We start from the raw sequence: 18,554 nt of genomic DNA, 5'->3' as shown, positions 1-18,554 counted from the left end.
TCACCTACACCTTGAATGGCCTGAGGGTGAGTAAATTAACAAAAATGTTATTCTGAGTGATCTATCACTTTAAACATCAATGGATGAAAAAAAAAATCCAAAGAAGTTGCGATGAAACCAAAGTAAAAAAAAAATGTAGGGTGGAGTTTTGGTTATTCACATGAGATGATGATTGGATGTTGAGATGTGGGCGTGGCATGCAAAAATATATGCAGATGAATGTGAGCTTGCAGGGGCGGAGTTTAAGCACATGGCAACACCCTAACAACCACCCAATACATTCTAACGTTGTGGCAACATCTTCTGCTCAAAGAACACTCATTAATATATTAAAGAGACATTATTTTAATGGATAGTGTATTTACAGTCACAGATTATTGGTGATGTTCACTCATAAGCCAATCCTTGTGGGGTTTAAACCTGTAAACTATCAGTTGCCAGCTCAGCTCAATTTTCGCACTTTTATTGTAACATAAGTTGAGTGACTTCTGGAAAACAGCAGAGCAGCCTCGAAATACCAGATCAGCAGTTGGGACAGGAGGAGGGGACAGAAAGGGAAGAGCGAATTTTGGCAATTTTTGTTCTAAAAAAGGTCATAATATTATTACATTGTTCTTCCGTGGCTCCTGTGAGCGGAGCAACTTGAGGTTTAAGCAGATGATTTATAGTGGAGAACAACCGTTTCGAATCGCAAGGACTATTTTGAACAATAGTACTCTGACCGTGCTTCTTTGATGGACTTTGAATAAGTTTTTTGGTGGTCCCGATAAGCCAGTTAGTAAGACAGTAAGTCCAGAGGCTCAAGGGCGCGACCAGCCGCCTTCATTTTCCACAGGTCACTTGTGAACCAAGGAGCTGAATGGGAAAACATAACAGTTCTGACTTTGATGGGTGCATGGAAATCCAAAATAATGCTCAATGTCTTATTGTAAAAGTCCACAGATTCAGTGGCCGATGAGAAATCTGCAGAATGAAGATGCTGAAGGCTTGCGGTCAGGTGTTTATGTTCTTCAGGTTTCTGAAACGTGTTTATGCTTGATATAGGAAGACAATAAAGGCAGCTCCATAGAGATGACCTTATGGTCAGATGCACCCAGATCCTACACAAATGGTGCACTTAGGGGAGCAGACTCAGTAATGACCAGATCAAGAGCGTTCCCCTTGGTGTGTGTGTGGGAACATCAACACATAGTCTGAAGTTTAAGCAATCCAATAACTGCAAGAATTCTGTAGCAAAATGGCAAAAGGGATTATTAAAATCTCCAAGTATTATTATATTAGAAGAGGATGCACAAAAATTTGAAAGTAAATTGTACAACTCATGAATTTGACTTGGGTGGCCGGTAAATTAGTAGTACTGTCATTAGGAGAGAAGGCCTACAATTAAAATTAAATGCCAGACATTCAAAAGGAAAACAGCTCAGGGAGGGCCAGAGGGGACAAATCCAACTGACTGCGGTAAATAACAGCCAAGCCACCACCACGGGCCGGGGCTACGGGCTTTCTGAAGATAACAACAGCCAGCAGGACAGGTCTCATTTAAAACTGTGCGCCACATTACGTCCAAGCCTTTGTCCTGAATAGGAGCATGTATAAAACAGGATTTGTTTGTGAGGGATTGTGTATTATACAGTTCAATTTTAATATTGGACAAAGCCGTGAGTTTTTGTCCTGGCTCCACTCCACGTTTTCTGTCTGTCTCCATGTGTGTGGCGCTGTTGCAGTGTTATTAGTCCACAGAGTGTCCACGCATTAATACACATGACTATGAGCTAATACCATGGTACATGTCTACAGTATTACCACCTTACCGTGACAGTACCATGGTGAAGTTTAATACTTTTGTGCATGTGAATATAAGCAGTAACACACATGATAGACAGCTAGTACCATGGTAAATGGACAAAAAACATGGTATTACCATCCTAAAGACATTCTAGCAGTGAAATCAAGCATGATTCAGTTGTGATGCTGCGCAGTGTGTGTGTGTGTGTGTGTGTGTGTGTGTGTGTGTGTGTGTGTGTGTCTGGTGACTCAGGCTTCCTACACACGCTCACGGATCCACAGCAGCAGATATGATGCTGTTCATAAGCACAACAGAGTTTGCACCGGTGATTTACTCACATCTCAGTGACTGATGCTGAACGTGATCACAGGTGTCTCGCGCTCTTCATCATCCTCATCCTCATCCTCATTAAAGCCAGCCGCCGCTTATTCCGCTCGAACCGCACCTCATCCGAACGGGAATGTGCTCAATCAAACGCTCAAAAGCTAAAGCACACCTCTTCAAGTGAACTAATGAGTGTGTATGAGACTCCTGCGCGCTCTCGAGTGGATATGTAGCAGCCCCGCGGCGGCGCGCTCTGATCCGGGTCCTAGCGCCGAGGGAACGCCAACAACAGGTTGCAGCGTGATCATTGGACATTCCCTTAAAAAAGGCAAAACATAATATTTCAGGAATTATAAAAATAATGTTTTTTTTTCCTTCGTATTTTCACTTCGAGTTTAAATTGTATATTATTTCTATAAATTTATAATATTTTAAAACACGTTTTAGCTTTTGAATATAATATTATTATCACCTGTGAACTAAAAAGAAATCACCTTTTAGTCATATACAGGAAAAAAAGATGACTAAAAGTTGCATTTTTGCTCTTCAGATAAATAAAATGTATCTGCATTGTGTTTTTTTCTGTTATAATTATTTTTACTGTGTAAATTAAATGTAAAAATAAGGAATAATATATAAATAAATTTTGAGAAGCAAAAAAAAAAAATGCTACCTTTAGTCATATATACATATTTTACTTTTTTTTCTGTGAGCAAGATATGATAATATTTCATGAATTATAGAATAATGTTTTGACGACTGTTTTCTTTTCTCCATATTGTTATTTTTATTGTATATTATTTCTAAAATTGTATAATAATTTAAAATAATTTAAAATATAATATCATTATTACTTGAGCAAAAATAATAATCTTATATATATATATATATATATATATATATATATATATATATAGATGAGTGTGTGTGTGTGTGTAAGAAAAATATAAATAAAAATGTATCTGCATTATGATTTTTTTACTTTATTTTTTCTGTTATAATTATTTTACAGTGTAAATTCAATATATATATAAAAAAGAAAAAAAAATATATAAAAATTTGGAGAGGCAAAGAATTCTACTTTAGTCATAAATTCAAAGAAAAAAATATTTTTTACAATTATTTTGACAATGTAAATGTATTTTTAAAATGTAAATAATCAAAATATAATCTTATATTTTTTGCATTATTTTTTCTATCATAATTAATTTAATTCATTATTATAGTTATATAATATAATAATAATAAAAACTAAATATTTTTAATAATGAATTATTGTAAATATATTTTTACCATTTAAAATATAATGCATAAAAATACACATTTTAGTCATCTTTTTTCTTTCAGTATTTATGCACGTTTTTGCTCTTCAGATAATTTTTTTTTTAAATAACTCCTTCTGTTGCCAATCAGGTGAATTAAAATGTGCTAATACTTTACAGCAAGCATATTTTTCACTCTTCTCTCATTTAACAGACTGCATTAAGAAAGCATCTGCAGGTCTTCCTGCGCTTACACGCTCTTTGTGCAACAACAATGAACTCTGTGTTGAACTAATTTACAAATCTAATTTGACAAGCATGCCAACCCAAATGAAAGCATCACATAGGAAAGATAAATCCGCCTATCCAGTGATTGCATATCTCCAAAACTTCACACACATCCATACAAACTCACCCTAAACCCACAACAAGCAGCTTTATACTGAGACAGAATGACACACTTCTGCCGTCTCTCAGTGATGCCTTCACTGTCATCTAGAAGCACACACATCTAGTTCTGTTCATTAATCTAGATCTAGTTACTGAAGATCTGTGTTCACATGGCATCAGCTCTCTGTCTCCATGGGAACGGCTAATGTGGAGATAGCTTTTAAATGTTTATCAAATGCCAATTTGACTCAATAAGGAAGTAATACAAGCAGAAAGGAAGGGTTTGCTGGGTTTGTGTTGAACTGGCTGGAATATTTTTGAGCAAAAGGTTAAAATAATAAAACTTATGAGATTCAGTGGGTTACAAAATCTGCTAGTTTAATACCTTTTTAAAAATATTATATTATCATCATAAATTAACTGAGCTATTTTAACTTTAACAAAGATTTATAAATGCTGTGATAATTATAATTAAATATAATAAGCATAATATTTTACAGCATACAGTGAGAAAGACAAAAAAAAATTGTGACCTTTTTCAAGAAGAAAACTGATTATGTTTCTGGGTCTGGGAATATTTCAGTTGCGTTGCTGTCTATGGGAGGGTCAGAGAGCTCTCAGATTTCATCAGAAATATCTTAATTTGTGTTCTGAAGATGAACAAAGGTCTTACAGGTTTGGAACGACATGAGGATGAAGGATTTCTGAAGATCATGTGACACTGAAGACTGGAATAATGATGCTGAAAATACAGCTTTGATCACAGAAATAAATTATATTTTAAAGTATATTAAAATAGAAACCTGTTATTTTAAATTGCAATAACATTTCACAAAATGTTCTGTATTGATCAAATAGATACAGCCTTGATGAGCAGAAGAATCTTCTTTAAAAAACATTAAAACGCTTACTGATCCCAAACTTTTGAGAATATATTGTTCAAATACCGTAGTTAAACTGTAGCAAACCCATGGTTAATTTGTGGATACAGTTGAACTGTTAGTGACCCACCTGACACCAATATAGAGATACAGTTTACATGGCTTTAGGATTAACAGAGCTTTCCTTGTCTAGAATAGAAATGTCTCTGTGTGGTTCATTGGCAATTCTTCCTCAGAAGAGACTAAACTCTTACTTCAATATCTGATTTATAATTACGTGCATAAGCTTTTTGTGAAACTCTGTTGTTTGAGCTCTTCATATTTAAGGAGAGAATATAGTTTCCAAAGTCGGACATCGTTTGTTATGATTTTCAGTGGTGTAGACGCTATGATCCTACCAATATCAGACACTACTAAATTGTCCCTAGCAATAATTTAGATCAAACAATTAAATGTCTGTTGTTTGCTGTTATGTCCCCACCAATGCCAAAATCAAACTACACCCTTGGCATAAACTAACATTAATGGGAATCTCTATCAGTAGCTGTCTATGACAGATTCTCCAGATTCTCCAAACCGAATTCAGGTCAAGTTAATATATACAGTCTGTCTCTGAAGCTCCTCTTGTGTTTGATTATCCAGCCGTGACAGTAAAATGAGATGCATGAAAATACAGCTCATCTCTGAGGTCAAACACCTGCTGGGAGTTTTTCTGAATATGTTATTGTTCAGTTTTGCTCTTTCATAATGGAGCTCATTGCTGAAACCATTAAGAAATCTTATAGGCTTTAATGTCTTATGCATGCATGCATTAGTTAAAATATTGTCTATAAAGTGTCTAAAGTAGGATGATTTTAATACAGTACTGACACAGAGGACAATGAGAATTAAAAACAGCACGCTTGAGATTTATTCTACTTCATGAGTTTATTAGCTTGATTAAAATGACTTTCTTGAGGGTTTCGGTTGTTGTGCGCGCGCCCTCTGGCGGCGGGTGTGAACAGCGGCGCGCCCGTCAGATGACGTCATCTCACGAGTGCGTCACGTGACGCTTACGATCACATGACGAGCAGAAGCTGAAAACAGGAAGAGGCGCATCAAAGTTATTAATCAGGTAAAAGCTTCATTTGTTTTAATCGCTGTGTTTCTATTCAAAACATTTTAATTGCATTTATTTATTTATACGCGACTATATCGTATGCAAAGACATAGTAGTAAACACATACGAGCTCATCTTTGTTGATAACACTATCAACTTTCATATGAGCTCGTTTATTATGAATTACTCTGAAAAATAATCATGCATGTAAAATGTCGTATGCATCATGTATGTTTGTGTGCATTATTTACGTGACTGTGCATTATGTATGTTTGTGTGCATTAGGATAGTCTGTGAGAATGGCCTCGGCGGTGGAGAGGACGGATGATCTGGTGCGAGAGTATCTGATCTATCGTGGTTTCACTAGCACACTAAAGCACCTGGACTCAGAGATCAAAGCAGATAAAGAGAAGGGCTTCAGAGTGAGTTTGTGTGTGCATATTCACCTCCTCATGTGTGCAGATTCATGCATTCACCTGCTCTGACCTGCAGAAGTCTTGTGTGTTGGACTGAATAACAACAGGTCATAATAAACACTATATATAAGGTTTAGCAGATTTGTCCTTTTAAATATGAGTATGCATGAACATGCACAAGTCAAATGTACATTATTGACCTGTTAAAGGAATAGTTCACCCAAAAATTGAAAATGCACTCACCCTCAGGTCATCCAAGATTAGGAAGAGTGTATTTCTTCATCAGATTTGGAGAAATGTGTCTCTGTATCAGTGTTTCAGCAGTGAATGGGTGCCGTCAGAATGAGAGTCCAAACAGCTGATAAAAACATCACAATAATCCACACCACTCCAGTCCATCGGTTAACATCTGGAGAAGACCAAAGCTGAAACAAATCCATAATTTTTTAACTAATATCTGAGTCCATAATCTGTAATAACACTTTGTCCAGTGAAAAAGTGGTCTGGTCTGAATTGGGAGAGAAATCTGCACAGATCAAGCACCCGTTTACAAGCCAAAACAGCTCTAAACAAATATGTGGCTGGATTTTGATGTGAGAGACAACAGGAGATGCACTTTTTCACTGGAGGAAGAGCTACTGTGGATTATGGACTTTTAGTTAAAAACGTCATAATGATGGATTTGTTTCTCACACAAACAGCTTTTGTCTTCTCCAGATGTTAACTGATGGACTGGAGTGGTGTGGATTACTTTATCAGCTGTTTGGACTCTCATTCTGACGGCACCCATTCACTGCAGAGCATCCATTGCGATGCTGTGTTAATCTTGTGTTTTGCTGATTTGCGGTCTGATCTCAGGGATCGTTGACTCATGTTTTATTCCAGGTTGATAAGATCATCGATCAGCTCCAGCAGCTGATTCAGAGTTATGATCTGACGGGTCTGAAGGAGTACTGGGCGTATCTGGACCGCAGGCTCTTCTCCAGACTGGAGGACGTCTATAGACCCACCGTCAACAAACTGAGGACCAGTCTTTACCGCTTCTACGTCATACACACCATTCAGGTTCTCTAGAAGACGTGCAGCTCATATTTCATACACAAACCAAAAGAAAAAAAAAAACAAGAAAATGTATTTCGCACTATTTTAGACTATTTTGGTAAATTAGTATTGTTGTGCCATTTTCATTATATATTTAATGACAATAATAAAGTTATATTATTTCAAAGTAGTTGTAAATTTAATTTATGCTGATAATGAATTTGTTTAGTGATCTATCATTCAAAATTTCATTAATATATTTATGAATATAAATGTACCAAATAATCTAATACAAAGTAGATTTAATAATAATAATAATAAGATTGAAATAATCTAAGTAATACTAAATTTAATTTATGCTGATAATGAATTTATACTGATCTATAATTAGAAATAATTATGTATAATATCATTAATGTATTAATATAATATTCACTAATAATAAATAAATATATTAATTATTAGTAGTATTCATCCAATTATAAATCATAGTAAAAGTAGCATTAAATATTAATAATAAAATGGCATTCATTAATATAAAAATAAATTAATGAATACTAACAGCTTAATAAAAAGTTATATAATTTATGCTAATAATGAATTTATACTAATAAAAAAATGACTTAATGTTTAAAATGATATGTAACAATAATAAATAATTCTATAAAAATAATATTCATTAATATGTAAATAAGTGCTTATATTTTCCTATATAAAAAAAACAAAAAAAAAACAATAATAATAAAAAAATATTATCTAATAAAAAAAGCTGAATTATTTCAAGGTAGTACTAAATTGTTGCTGATAATGAATCAGTACTGATCAATAAATAAAATTATAATTTATGAATATAATACATAATAATAACAACAACATTGAATAATAGTAATAAAAATGATATGAATATGTATCTACTATAAAATAGTAATAAATAATAATAGTAAATTTTTTATTTTTAAATTATAATTTTAAATAACAAGAAAAACTACATTAAAAACTTTGTCAAGACAAACTTTAAGTTGGCTTGAGAAAGTTGGACCAAAAAGTTTGAAAAGTTTAAAAAAGTCTTAAGTTTGATGGTTTTCAGTCTTAAATAGTTTGAATTTTAAAATACTTTTACAAAGATAGATTGATAGATAGATGTTGATGTTGAGGACCTCAGAGTGGTTGCTAGGTTATTCTAGGAGGTTACTAGGGTGTTGCTATGTGGTTGCTTGGGTACTTACAGTGGTTGCTATGACAGTTGCTAGGCTAACCGGTATAACCATTGTAGTATAGAACATCAGCGGAAGACTGATGTCTCCTGTGTCTCAGATGAGGAATCCCGAGAAGACGCAGGAGTTTTTCCAGAAGCAGGCGCTGGAGCTGCAGGCTCAGACGGAGTGGCGTGATTGGTTCGCTCTGCCCTTCATCCCGGCGCCGGAGCAGAATCCCTCCTTCTCTCCGTATTTTTCCCGCCAATGGGCCGACACTTTCCTGGTGTCTCTGCACAACTTCCTGAGCGTCCTCTTCCAGTGCATGCATATCCAAACACTGTCTATTATGATATTCTCAGCTGTTTAAATAGCATTAATGTGACACTAATGCCTAGAAATGACACTCAATATTCTCATGTACAGATTTTAGATGTGCATTCATTGTAATGAGATCAGACTGATTGAGCTCCTTAACAGCGTCACCCCAGCCTGTGCTCTTGAGCTTCGACAATGAAGTACAGAGAATCAAAACTGTGCAGGAGGAGAACGAGGAGTTCAGACAGATGGTGAGAAATTCACTCTTTAGTAGTTTCATTGGGTTAGTTAGTAACTCCTCTTAGTTTGATATGACAAGATAAGTCCATTGCAAAAATGTGCACTAGAGTGAAAGGAAAAACACATCGTCAGCACAACGCTTAGTTTGCAAACAAGTGCAATTAGGCAATTACAGTGCTGATAATGAATTTACACTGATCAATAATTAAAACGATCATTAATCATGAATATAATATAAATATATAAAATAATAATAATATAAAAAAATAATCTCTCTGAAATAATATTATATAATATAGTTACTAGTAAATTTTAAATAATAAAATAAAATGTTAATATAATTATTAATAATAAAATTGCTGTTAATAAAGAATAAAAAAATTATACTGAATTTATGCCGATGAATAAATTAATAAATATTCAGTATTACATGATATACATTAAATAATATAATAATACAATAAAAATATATATTTTTGATGTTTTATTTATTAATTTAGTAGAACTACATAATTTTTTGCTGATAATTAACTTATACTGATTAATAATTGAAGCTATTAGCATATGAATGAATTTAGTAATATACTTAATAAAAATAATTATATAAATGCTGTTCATTAATATATAAATATATACTTGATATAAATATAATAACAATAGAAATGCTATATTATTTCAATGTAGTACTAAATTAAAAAATATATATTTGGACTAGAACAGAATGTCAAACGTTATAGTTCAGCTCATCCCTGAGTTTGCAAACATGTACAGAGATGCACTTCCAATAGAAAGATGCATATGCCTGTAATCTAATATTTCCATTTGTTCCAGTTATTTGCTCTTCAAGGAGAATCGTGGCAGAAGAAAGACGAGGAGATGGTCCATCACAAACTGCCGCCGTATGTCCAGCACATGGACCGACTGGGCGACACTGAGCTGTGAGGAGACTGTAGGACCGCAATCATCCGCTTTTAACCATTTCACACAATACAGATATATTAACTTATTATACTGAGACTGACAGAGTTTGATGAGTGAATAAACGCTCACTTGAAATGTCACTTTCTCACCATAGTCTTGATTTGACGTGTTTGTGTCTGTGATCTTTTCTGGACATCACTGCGCTTCGGAATCTGAGCTTTTGATTTGGGGAAAAATCATGTGAAAAAAAAATGAAATCAAAACTTCATTGCATACATTTGAAACACACAACATCTAAAGGAGGTGTAAAGGTCATTTCTGCAAGCACTTTGAGCTCTTTATGAAGATTAAATCACATTTTATTCAATCAAACTGCAACCGTTCTTGACAAAAAGCCTCTTTGTGTGATTTACTGGAGAATCAAGGCGTTGAAACCAGGAACAGGATAAACAGAGGAAGGGAAGTGAGCGGGAGATGAGGTAGTGTGTGTGTGTGTGCTGCGTGTGTGTGTTTTCAGAAACGTGAGCGATGTTTCATCTGTTTTCTCTCAGAGATCTCGTGTCCAGTCAGAGGAATGTCAACATGACCACACCTTCCAGAAACTTCTTCTCCACCTTCCTCCCTCAGACCCGACGGGCCCCTGGGAAAATGGCCCCGGGGCCACAATCTTCGCTCACACAGGCCTCACTGGGCCGAAAGGACCCCACCGCCTCTGCACAGGTACATCAGTCTAATTTTAGTATCATTCAGATACTGTTACAGCTTACATTCTATATTTGTGTGTGTATGTATTTTTTTTTTTTTTTACTACAAGTAACAGTTTTTTAGTGGTTCATCCATGTTTAGATGGAGGACCCTGTTCTATAAAAGGCATGTATAAAGATGTAAATAGACCAAATTAATACTGTGAAAATGTAATAATATACAGATGTCTACAATGTTATTACCCCAGCAGTTCCTTGTTGCCCACTCACTGTCCTTCTGCTAACCTGATGGTTTTTCTGTCTGATTTTTTTTCAGTCTGCGAAAGCAAAGGAGCTGCCTGCCGCAAGAGACTTGAAGATGCCCAATGTTTCCATGGCGACGGTGGATTTGGCCACAGGTCATTCCCGACAGAGACGACATCATGACCACGAGAAAGCGAGAAAAGAGCTGCTCTCCAAAGTCCCACCGCAGGTCCGAGAAAATATCCACCAGAGCCGAACAAAGGCCTCTCTTTGTCTTTGTCTCTCTCTTCTCACACGCTCGCTGCTTTTCTGCGTTCTGCTCCTCACATGACACTGTTGCAGAGGTAGCCACACACTCATTCAGTGCTTTTGGTTCAGGAAGTACAATTCCTGTTCATTAGGATTTTAAATGTTCTGATCCATAACCCAAACTAAACAGCCTCCAGATAAATCATGATTGTAACTTTGATCTGTAACAATAAAACCTATTTGAAACTCAGAAGATGCAAGATGATATTTTATGAGGGAATGAACTTCTAATCCCACAAAGAAATCCAGGTTTAAGGCAAAGCCACTGTTTTTTCACGCAGTTGTCAATTTTGGGCTGTTTTGCTTCCATAACAACTAGTCTGAAAAAAGTATTAGTCTTCTTTCAGACTAGTGGAAAGAAAACATTTAAGAGTTTACTTTATTGCACTTTATCTATTTGAGTATGTAAATTTCATTTCGAATCCATATCTTTAAAGGTTTTTTCCTCCACTTCAGCAGCGCTTACACCAAACTTAGCAGTTTTATTTCTCTCTAAATGTTTTTACTGTGGGGTTTGTTCATAGTTCATTCACACTGATTTATATGACATTCGATTCCTAAAACATGGTAAAAATCTTAAAAGGTTGTGAGTTTGTTTCTCCACTTCAGCAGAACTTCGTTTTATTCTTATCTATATTCTGAAGGTTTTTACTGAATCATTTACATTTTATTCCTAAAAACATGGCAAAAATGTCTCTTTTTATGTCTGTTGACAGTATTATCTGATTTATGGATAGAGATATGCAAAATCCCCTCTGTAAAAATCTTTAATGTTTATATGTCAACAAAATCAAATTAGAATTTTGAGCCTGGCTTTATCCGATGTTCAGATTAATTTTCTGGAGTTAAAATCCACCATATCTTTTAGCAAATAATTGATAAGATGTTTAAAAAACAAATTCCTTTGAATGTGATGTTTTACCATATTGGTCTATTGAAGTCCATTAAATAATATTAACGGATAGAACTTTTGATCTTAATAAAGTGTCAGTAAATGTTGAATTTAACATTAAGATTAGTAAATGCTTTAGAAATATTTTTCATTGTTAGTAAACTCGTGCCAACAAATGGATTTTAACTTACTGTAAAGTATTTCCAGTATAATATAGTTGTATATTGTTAAAATAAAATATTAAGATATGTACAAATAAATAAGAGATTTGACAGTGTAGGTAGAACTTTGTGTTATTTGCAGTGCATCATGGGAATGGGGGGGGGGGTCACTGCTGTTATCTCATTTTTTTTATATTAAAGGGATAGCTCACCCAAAAATGAAAATCCTGTCATTAATTACTCATCCTCATGTCGTTCCAAATGCGTAAGACCTTCGTTCATCTTCGAAACACAAATGAAGATATTTTTGATGAAATCCGAGAGCTCTCTGACCCTGCATAGACAGCAAGGTTTCTACCACGATCAAGGTCCAGAAACATAGCAAGGACATCAGTAAAATAGTCCATGTGACATCAGGAGTTCAGATTTTCTGTCTAGAACGTTTCTATGCATCATTGTGTTTCTGATCTCCACAGAGTTCGGAGAAGAAAACCGATTCGGATCCTGATGCTCAAACCGAAGCTCCTCCTGATCAAACGGACTCCACCAATCAGGCGCGAGTCTGTGAAGTGGGCGGAGCTGCAGTGGAGCAGCCCTTCATTAAGCTGAGTCAGGAGGAGTATGGAGAGCATCACTCATCCATCATGCACTGCAGGTGTGGACAGTCCACATTAAATATAGCTGTTCATGCAGCAGAAACAGTTTGAGGTTTAATGTCAGTCATTTTGGTTTTTAGTTTCATGTTTGTGTTTTTAGGGTGGACTGCTCCGGCAGGAGAGTGGCCAGTCTGGATGTGGATGGGGTGGTGAAGGTTTGGGCCTTCAATCCCATCATGCAAACTAAAGCCACTATCATGTCCAAGTCCCCGCTGCTCTCTCTGGAATGGGCAACCAAACCCGACAGACTGGTAAATCACTTTTTGTGAATAAACACTGATAAATAGATTTAATAGAAGACAAGAACCCCATGATGCATGTTGCATTTTTAAGGGGTGCAATTTAGCATGTTTATATATTTAAGCTGTAAATGTTTCTATTATAAACAATCACACACTACCAAAAGTTTGGGGTTTTTTTTTTTTTTTTTTTAAATGTTCCTGAAAAAAGTATCTTCTGCTCACCAAATCTTCATTTATTTGATAAAAAAAATACAGTAAAAACATTATATTATAACAATCTAAAATCACTGATATACTATTATAGATTGTTAATTTTTAATTTTTATATTTTCACTTATTTTAAAGTTTTCACTTCAATTTAGTCAATATTTTTTTAATGTCTATATAGTTTTTCTTTGAATTGTAGTGTAATTTCATATTTAAAATTTTAAAAAACTGTTAGTATTTGGTTAGTTTTTATTGATTTATGTGGTGATTTTCCTCCTATAGCTGTTGCTCGGCAGTGGGGTCGGCACAGTAAAACTGTACGACACGGATGCCAAGAAGAACCTGTATGAGATGTCAATAGATGATGTTCATCCACGGTGAGTCCTCACAGATTACCCATAATGCACCAGGATTTTAGTTTCTAAAAAGTATGTAACAGTATACAGTAGACATGCAGTAGATTCCTGTTCCACTCTGAGCTTCCTGCGTGTTCAGGATCCTGTCGCTGGCCTGCAGTCCGAGCGGAACGTCGTTTGTTTGCTCCGCCGCGGCTCAAGCTGCTCATTCAGGTGTTGTGACGGAGGGCGACGCACGAGTTTCAGGTCCCGTATCTGGACAGCTGCTGCTGTGGGACACCAAAACCGTCAAACAGCAGGTACTGGAGCCAAATGACACCAAAACAGAAATGCCAAAACTCGTTGCATGCAGGTGTGAGCCAATCGCTGTTAACTCGCTTACAATTAATACAGAATGCTGCTGCTAGATGACTGATGGGTGTTCGTAAACACCAGCATATATCACCTATTTTTGCTACTTTCCAATTCATTACAGGGTTGATTTTAATTGATTTATTTTAGTATTACACACAAACCTCCAAGTAATCTAAGTTCATCAAACCAGAGGATTTTAGATGTCCCTTGGATGAGATTGAGTGGTGACCAGGCATTTTCAGCAGTGGCCCCAAAGCGTTGGAATAGCTTGCCTTTATATCTTAGACTTTCATCAACATTGGGCTCTTTTAAAAGAAATTTAAGATTGTATTTATTAGAATTAGTTTATGGCTCAACAGATTGAGCAAAGCGGCTCTCGCTTTCTCCTGTGATGTTTGTTTTATTTGCTTATTTTTCAGTCTTTTTCCTTTCTGAGATGTTGGTCTAAATTTTTATTAGCTGTTCTTATTTTACAGCATATTGGTAAACATTGTGTTGTGAAATCTATATGATGTTTAATAGGGAGCTAGTGCAGTGTTGACAGAACCGGGCAAATATGTCTTAAGTCGCTGGGGTATATTTGTAGCAATAGCCAAAAATACATTGTATAGGTCAAAATTATCAATTTTTCTTTTATTCCAAAAATCATTAGGATATTAAATCATGTTCCATGAAGATATTTAGTAAATTTCCTACTGTAAATATATCAAAGCTTAATTTGTGATTAGTTATATGCTTTGCTAAGAACTTCATTTGGACAAATTTAAAGGTGATTTTCTCAATATTTAGAGTTTTTTTGCACCCTCAGATTTTCAAATAGTTGTATCTCGGCCAAATATTGTCCTAACAAACCATACATCAGTGGAAACCTTATTTATTCAGCTTTCAGATGATGTATGAATCTCAATTTCGAAAAATTGACACTTATGACTGGTTTTGTGGTCCAGGGTCACATATGGTCATACTTCCTGGTTTTAGTAAGAACTCTGGCTGCTGGAGTTTATTAAGCTTCCAGAACAACCACTCAATAAAGCATTGCAATAATGTAACCCTGAGGTCATGAATGCATGAATTAACGTTTCTGCATTTGACATTGAGAGCATAGGTTGCAATTTAGATATGTTTTTGAGATAGGAAAAATCAGTTTTACAAATGCTAGAATATGTATGTATATGTATAATAAAACAAACAAAACAAAAGTCACTTAAATGATTATTTTCTTGTTGCGTTCAGCTGCAGTTTGCGCTGGAGCCGGGCCCGGTTGCCATAAACTGCACAGCATTTAACCACAATGGAAACCTGCTGGTGACTGGAGCCGCAGATGGGATGATACGACTGTTCGGTGAGAACGTTATCATGGTGAAGTGGAGCTGAGATGTAGATTTAGTTATATTTATTTCTATAGTGCTTTATAAAAACCGATTGTTTCAGAAAAGCAGCATTACTGTTATACATTTAATCAATTATGAAACTGTTATTCAGCTCTACAGAAGACAATAATCTCATTATTCAGCTCAGTTCAGCGTTAATTCAAATCAGTTTAGTGTTCATTCATATCAGTTCAATAACAGTGCGATGTTCCAAAGTTCATCAATTGTAAAACAAATTCAAAAACAGTCATTATTCAACTCAGTTTAACTCAGTGTTCAATGTTGATTCAATTCATTTCATTAACAATGTTGCAAAATTGATCCGTTAGGAAATGAATTTCTGCTGTAAAGGAGCTCTACTGAAAGCAATAGAGTCATTATTCAGTTCAGTTCAATTTTGATTCAGTTCTTTTCATTGTTGATTCAATTGAGTTCAATCATTGCCCGTCTTGTAAAATTCATCAATTGTGATGCAAATTCAATTTTAGCTGTAAAGCAGCTTTGCGGATGACAATAATGTAATTATTTAGCTCAGTTTAGTTCAATATAGTTCAATGTTGACTCAGTTCTTCAGTTCAATAACGGTAAATTTTTCCGAAGTTCATCAATTATAAAACAAATTCAAAAACAGTCATTATTCAGCTCAATTTATTTCAGTGTTCAATGCGGATCCAGTTCAGTTCAGTAATAAATTCATTATGAAATTAATTCCATTTCGGCTATAAAGCAGCTCTACAGGAGACAATAGAGTCATTTTAAAACTCAGTTTAGTGCAGTGTTGATTCAGTTCAGTTCAATAACAACGTCAGTGTTGCAAAATGAATCAATTATGAAACAAATGAAATTTTAGCCATAAAGCAGCTCTATAGAAGGCAATAGAGTAATTTTTCAGCTCAGTTTAGTTAAATGTTATTTCAGTTCAGTGTTTAGTTCACTAACAGTGTCAATGTTTCAAAGTTCATCATTTATGAAACTGAAGTGTCATTATTCAGCTCAATTCAGTTTAAAATCAGTTATATTTTGTTCTCATCCGATAGTGTCGGTGCAGTTAAATTGACAATATTACTGGATACGAATCGTCTTTTAAATGTCATCTGGTTCACATTTAGTCTGCTTGTTGAAAGTGTTTGTTTCTGCAGACATGCAGCGCTATGAGAGCGCGTTGAGCTGGAAGGCTCATGATGGTGAAGTGTACAGCGTGGAGTTCAGCTACGATGAGAACACCGTCTTCAGCATCGGAGAAGACGGGAAGGTGATGGGGATTTTTGTAGGAATATCTAGAGATGTGTAGATTAATCACTAAATGTCATGTGTTTGTTATCAGTTTGTTCAGTGGAATATCCACCGCTGTGGCGTGAAACAGTCGGAGTACTCGCTGTCCCAGGATGCCGTGGGGCCGTTTGTCCTGTCGGGTTACAGTGGCTATAAACAGGTTCAGGTTCCACGCGGTCGACTCTTCGCTTTCGACTCTGAGGGGCAACATGTTCTCACCTGCTCCAGCAGCGGAGGAGTTATCTACCGGGTAACACTTGGATTTTTGTCACCAGTATTTTGTGTCTTTCATTATGAACCAGGGTTATTTTAATATCATTGATATAGTTTTATAGTATAGTGAGTTAGTTTTTTGGTTCGGTTTTCATTTTAGTGTTAGTTAAAGTTAAGTTTTAGTAATTTTGTTGGGTTAGTTCCCTCATTTTAAGTATTTTTTACTTTAAGTCTCATTTAAGGTTTAATTATTTTAGTACTTGAACTTAAACTAAACAAAAAAATTTAAAATGCTGCCTTTACAACTTGCTGAAATAAAATGTTTATATTTTATTCCATTTCAGTTTAAGTCATTTTATTAGTTTCTTTTAAATCTGTCTATAGTTTTTATCAAATTAATTTAAGTTTTAGATTCAGTTATTTTAGTTCTTCAGCTTTAAACAAAAACGCTGAAATAAAATGTTTAATTTATTTATATTTCATTTTATTTCAGCTAACATTTATTTTAATTCTTCAGTTTTAGTATTTGGTTGTGCGTTTTTCTCATTTTTATTATTATTTTTGAAATATCTGTTGTTTTTATTTGATTTCTTTTGTATCAGTTTTAGTTATTTTAGTACTAAAACTAAACAAAAATTAGAAATGCTGTCTTTGCAACTATAGTTGTAATAAAATTATATATATATATATATATATATATATATATATATATATATATATATTTCAGTTAACATTTATTTTAGTTCAAGTATCAAAATGTTTATTAATGGATTTAGTTTTAATGTTATGGATCTAACCTCTTCTAGTTGAATAAGGCGGACACCGGTCTGGAAAGCGTCTTGTCTCTAGGCGGTCATAAAGCACCTGTCGTGACGGTTGATTGGTGCTCGGCGATGGACTGCGGCACCTGCCTCACCGCATCTATGGACGGCAAGATCAAACTCAGCACGCTGCTTGCTCAGAAACCCTGAGCTCACAAATCATGCTCAGCGGATCTGAAACGTACACTTAGAGCCAGTGAGGAAGATGACTAAAGCAGAATCTCTGCTATAGTTTAAATCACATGATGTCTTATGAACCAATCATCCCTGACAGCTGACCATTAGAATATCAAAACAATGTTACTGATTCAAAGACAAATCTGCATTTCCACTGAATGATGAAAGACCATAAGATCCAGAGAATGACATATTGTATTTTTCACAAAGCATTTATGTTTCTGCCTCATGTGGAGAAATTGAACAAATGAACGATGTTGAGTCAGGTCAGTTGAGGAAGGGCATTAGCTTCACATTAATGTTTCTGTCCCTCTAAGATAGTGTCTATTTCTTACTTCTGGAACCATAAAATGCAACTTAGCCAAGTAATAAAATATTTGAATAATGCATCCTATTGTACAATAAAACCAATATGATCAACAAAGTCCTGTGTTTTCATTTAAAGTGTGTTTTGATAGCACAAATACATCACGGAGATGTCTTGATGTCTGCATTTACATCTGCAAGATGTATTTGTTCATCTGCGATATGTCTATGTATTTCCTATCAGATGTCAAATAGATGTTTAGAAGATGTCTTTAAGATCCCAGATAGCACATGTCTGTGAAAGATCACTTGACCTGGAAAGCATCTGCTGTGCACAAACATCTGACAGACGTCTGTAAGATATCAGTTTTACATACATTCTAAATCATAAACATCTTAA

The 18,554-nt window shown here is 35.0% G+C and overlaps 3 protein-coding genes across 4 annotated transcripts in view; 1 reads left to right on the top strand and 2 right to left on the bottom strand.

Moving 5' to 3' along the window:
• LOC306861934 (ras-related protein Rab-27B-like) overlaps positions 1 to 2,365 on the bottom strand; it is a 43,783-nt gene extending 41,418 nt beyond the window's left edge. The window contains exon 1 of one of the 2 annotated variants that reach the window (XM_079404435.1): positions 2,125 to 2,365. In XM_079404435.1, coding sequence (XP_079260561.1) covers positions 2,125 to 2,126 — 2 coding nt within the window. In that variant the 5' untranslated portion in view covers positions 2,127 to 2,365. The remainder of the gene's footprint in view (positions 1 to 2,124) is intronic. The other variant, XM_079404436.1, reaches the window with a different exon arrangement.
• Positions 1 to 18,554, bottom strand: part of LOC306861931 (uncharacterized protein) — a 1,169,885-nt gene that overhangs the window by 1,036,789 nt on the left and 114,542 nt on the right. The gene's annotated exons all lie outside the window — the stretch shown is intronic.
• Positions 5,711 to 18,272, top strand: LOC306861927 (WD repeat-containing protein 91). Its single transcript, XM_079404422.1, has 16 exons — positions 5,711 to 5,757; positions 6,028 to 6,164; positions 7,044 to 7,223; positions 8,514 to 8,721; positions 8,879 to 8,961; positions 9,782 to 9,888; positions 10,423 to 10,591; positions 10,892 to 11,047; positions 12,657 to 12,835; positions 12,937 to 13,087; positions 13,568 to 13,662; positions 13,781 to 13,940; positions 15,229 to 15,337; positions 16,505 to 16,617; positions 16,690 to 16,887; positions 17,657 to 18,272. The coding sequence occupies exons 2-16, from the start codon at positions 6,042 to 6,044 to the stop codon at positions 17,819 to 17,821; spliced, it is 2,196 nt and encodes a 731-aa protein (XP_079260548.1). The 5' UTR covers positions 5,711 to 5,757; positions 6,028 to 6,041; the 3' UTR covers positions 17,822 to 18,272.

Source organism: Barbus barbus, assembly GCF_936440315.1.
Source record: "Barbus barbus genome assembly, chromosome: 43".
NCBI classification, from domain to species: Eukaryota; Metazoa; Chordata; class Actinopteri; order Cypriniformes; family Cyprinidae; genus Barbus; species Barbus barbus.
This window is presented reverse-complemented; position numbering and strand designations above follow the sequence as displayed.

Coding starts and splice junctions, on each gene's coding strand:
- LOC306861927 (XM_079404422.1), top strand. CDS start 6,042: ATGGCCTCGGCGGTGGAGAGGACGGATGATCTGGTGCGAGAGTATCTG. Junction 10,592..10,891: donor ACCCCACCGCCTCTGCACAG/GTACATCAGTCT, acceptor ATTTTTTTTCAG/TCTGCGAAAGCAAAGGAGCT. Junction 13,941..15,228: donor CCAAAACCGTCAAACAGCAG/GTACTGGAGCCA, acceptor TGTTGCGTTCAG/CTGCAGTTTGCGCTGGAGCC.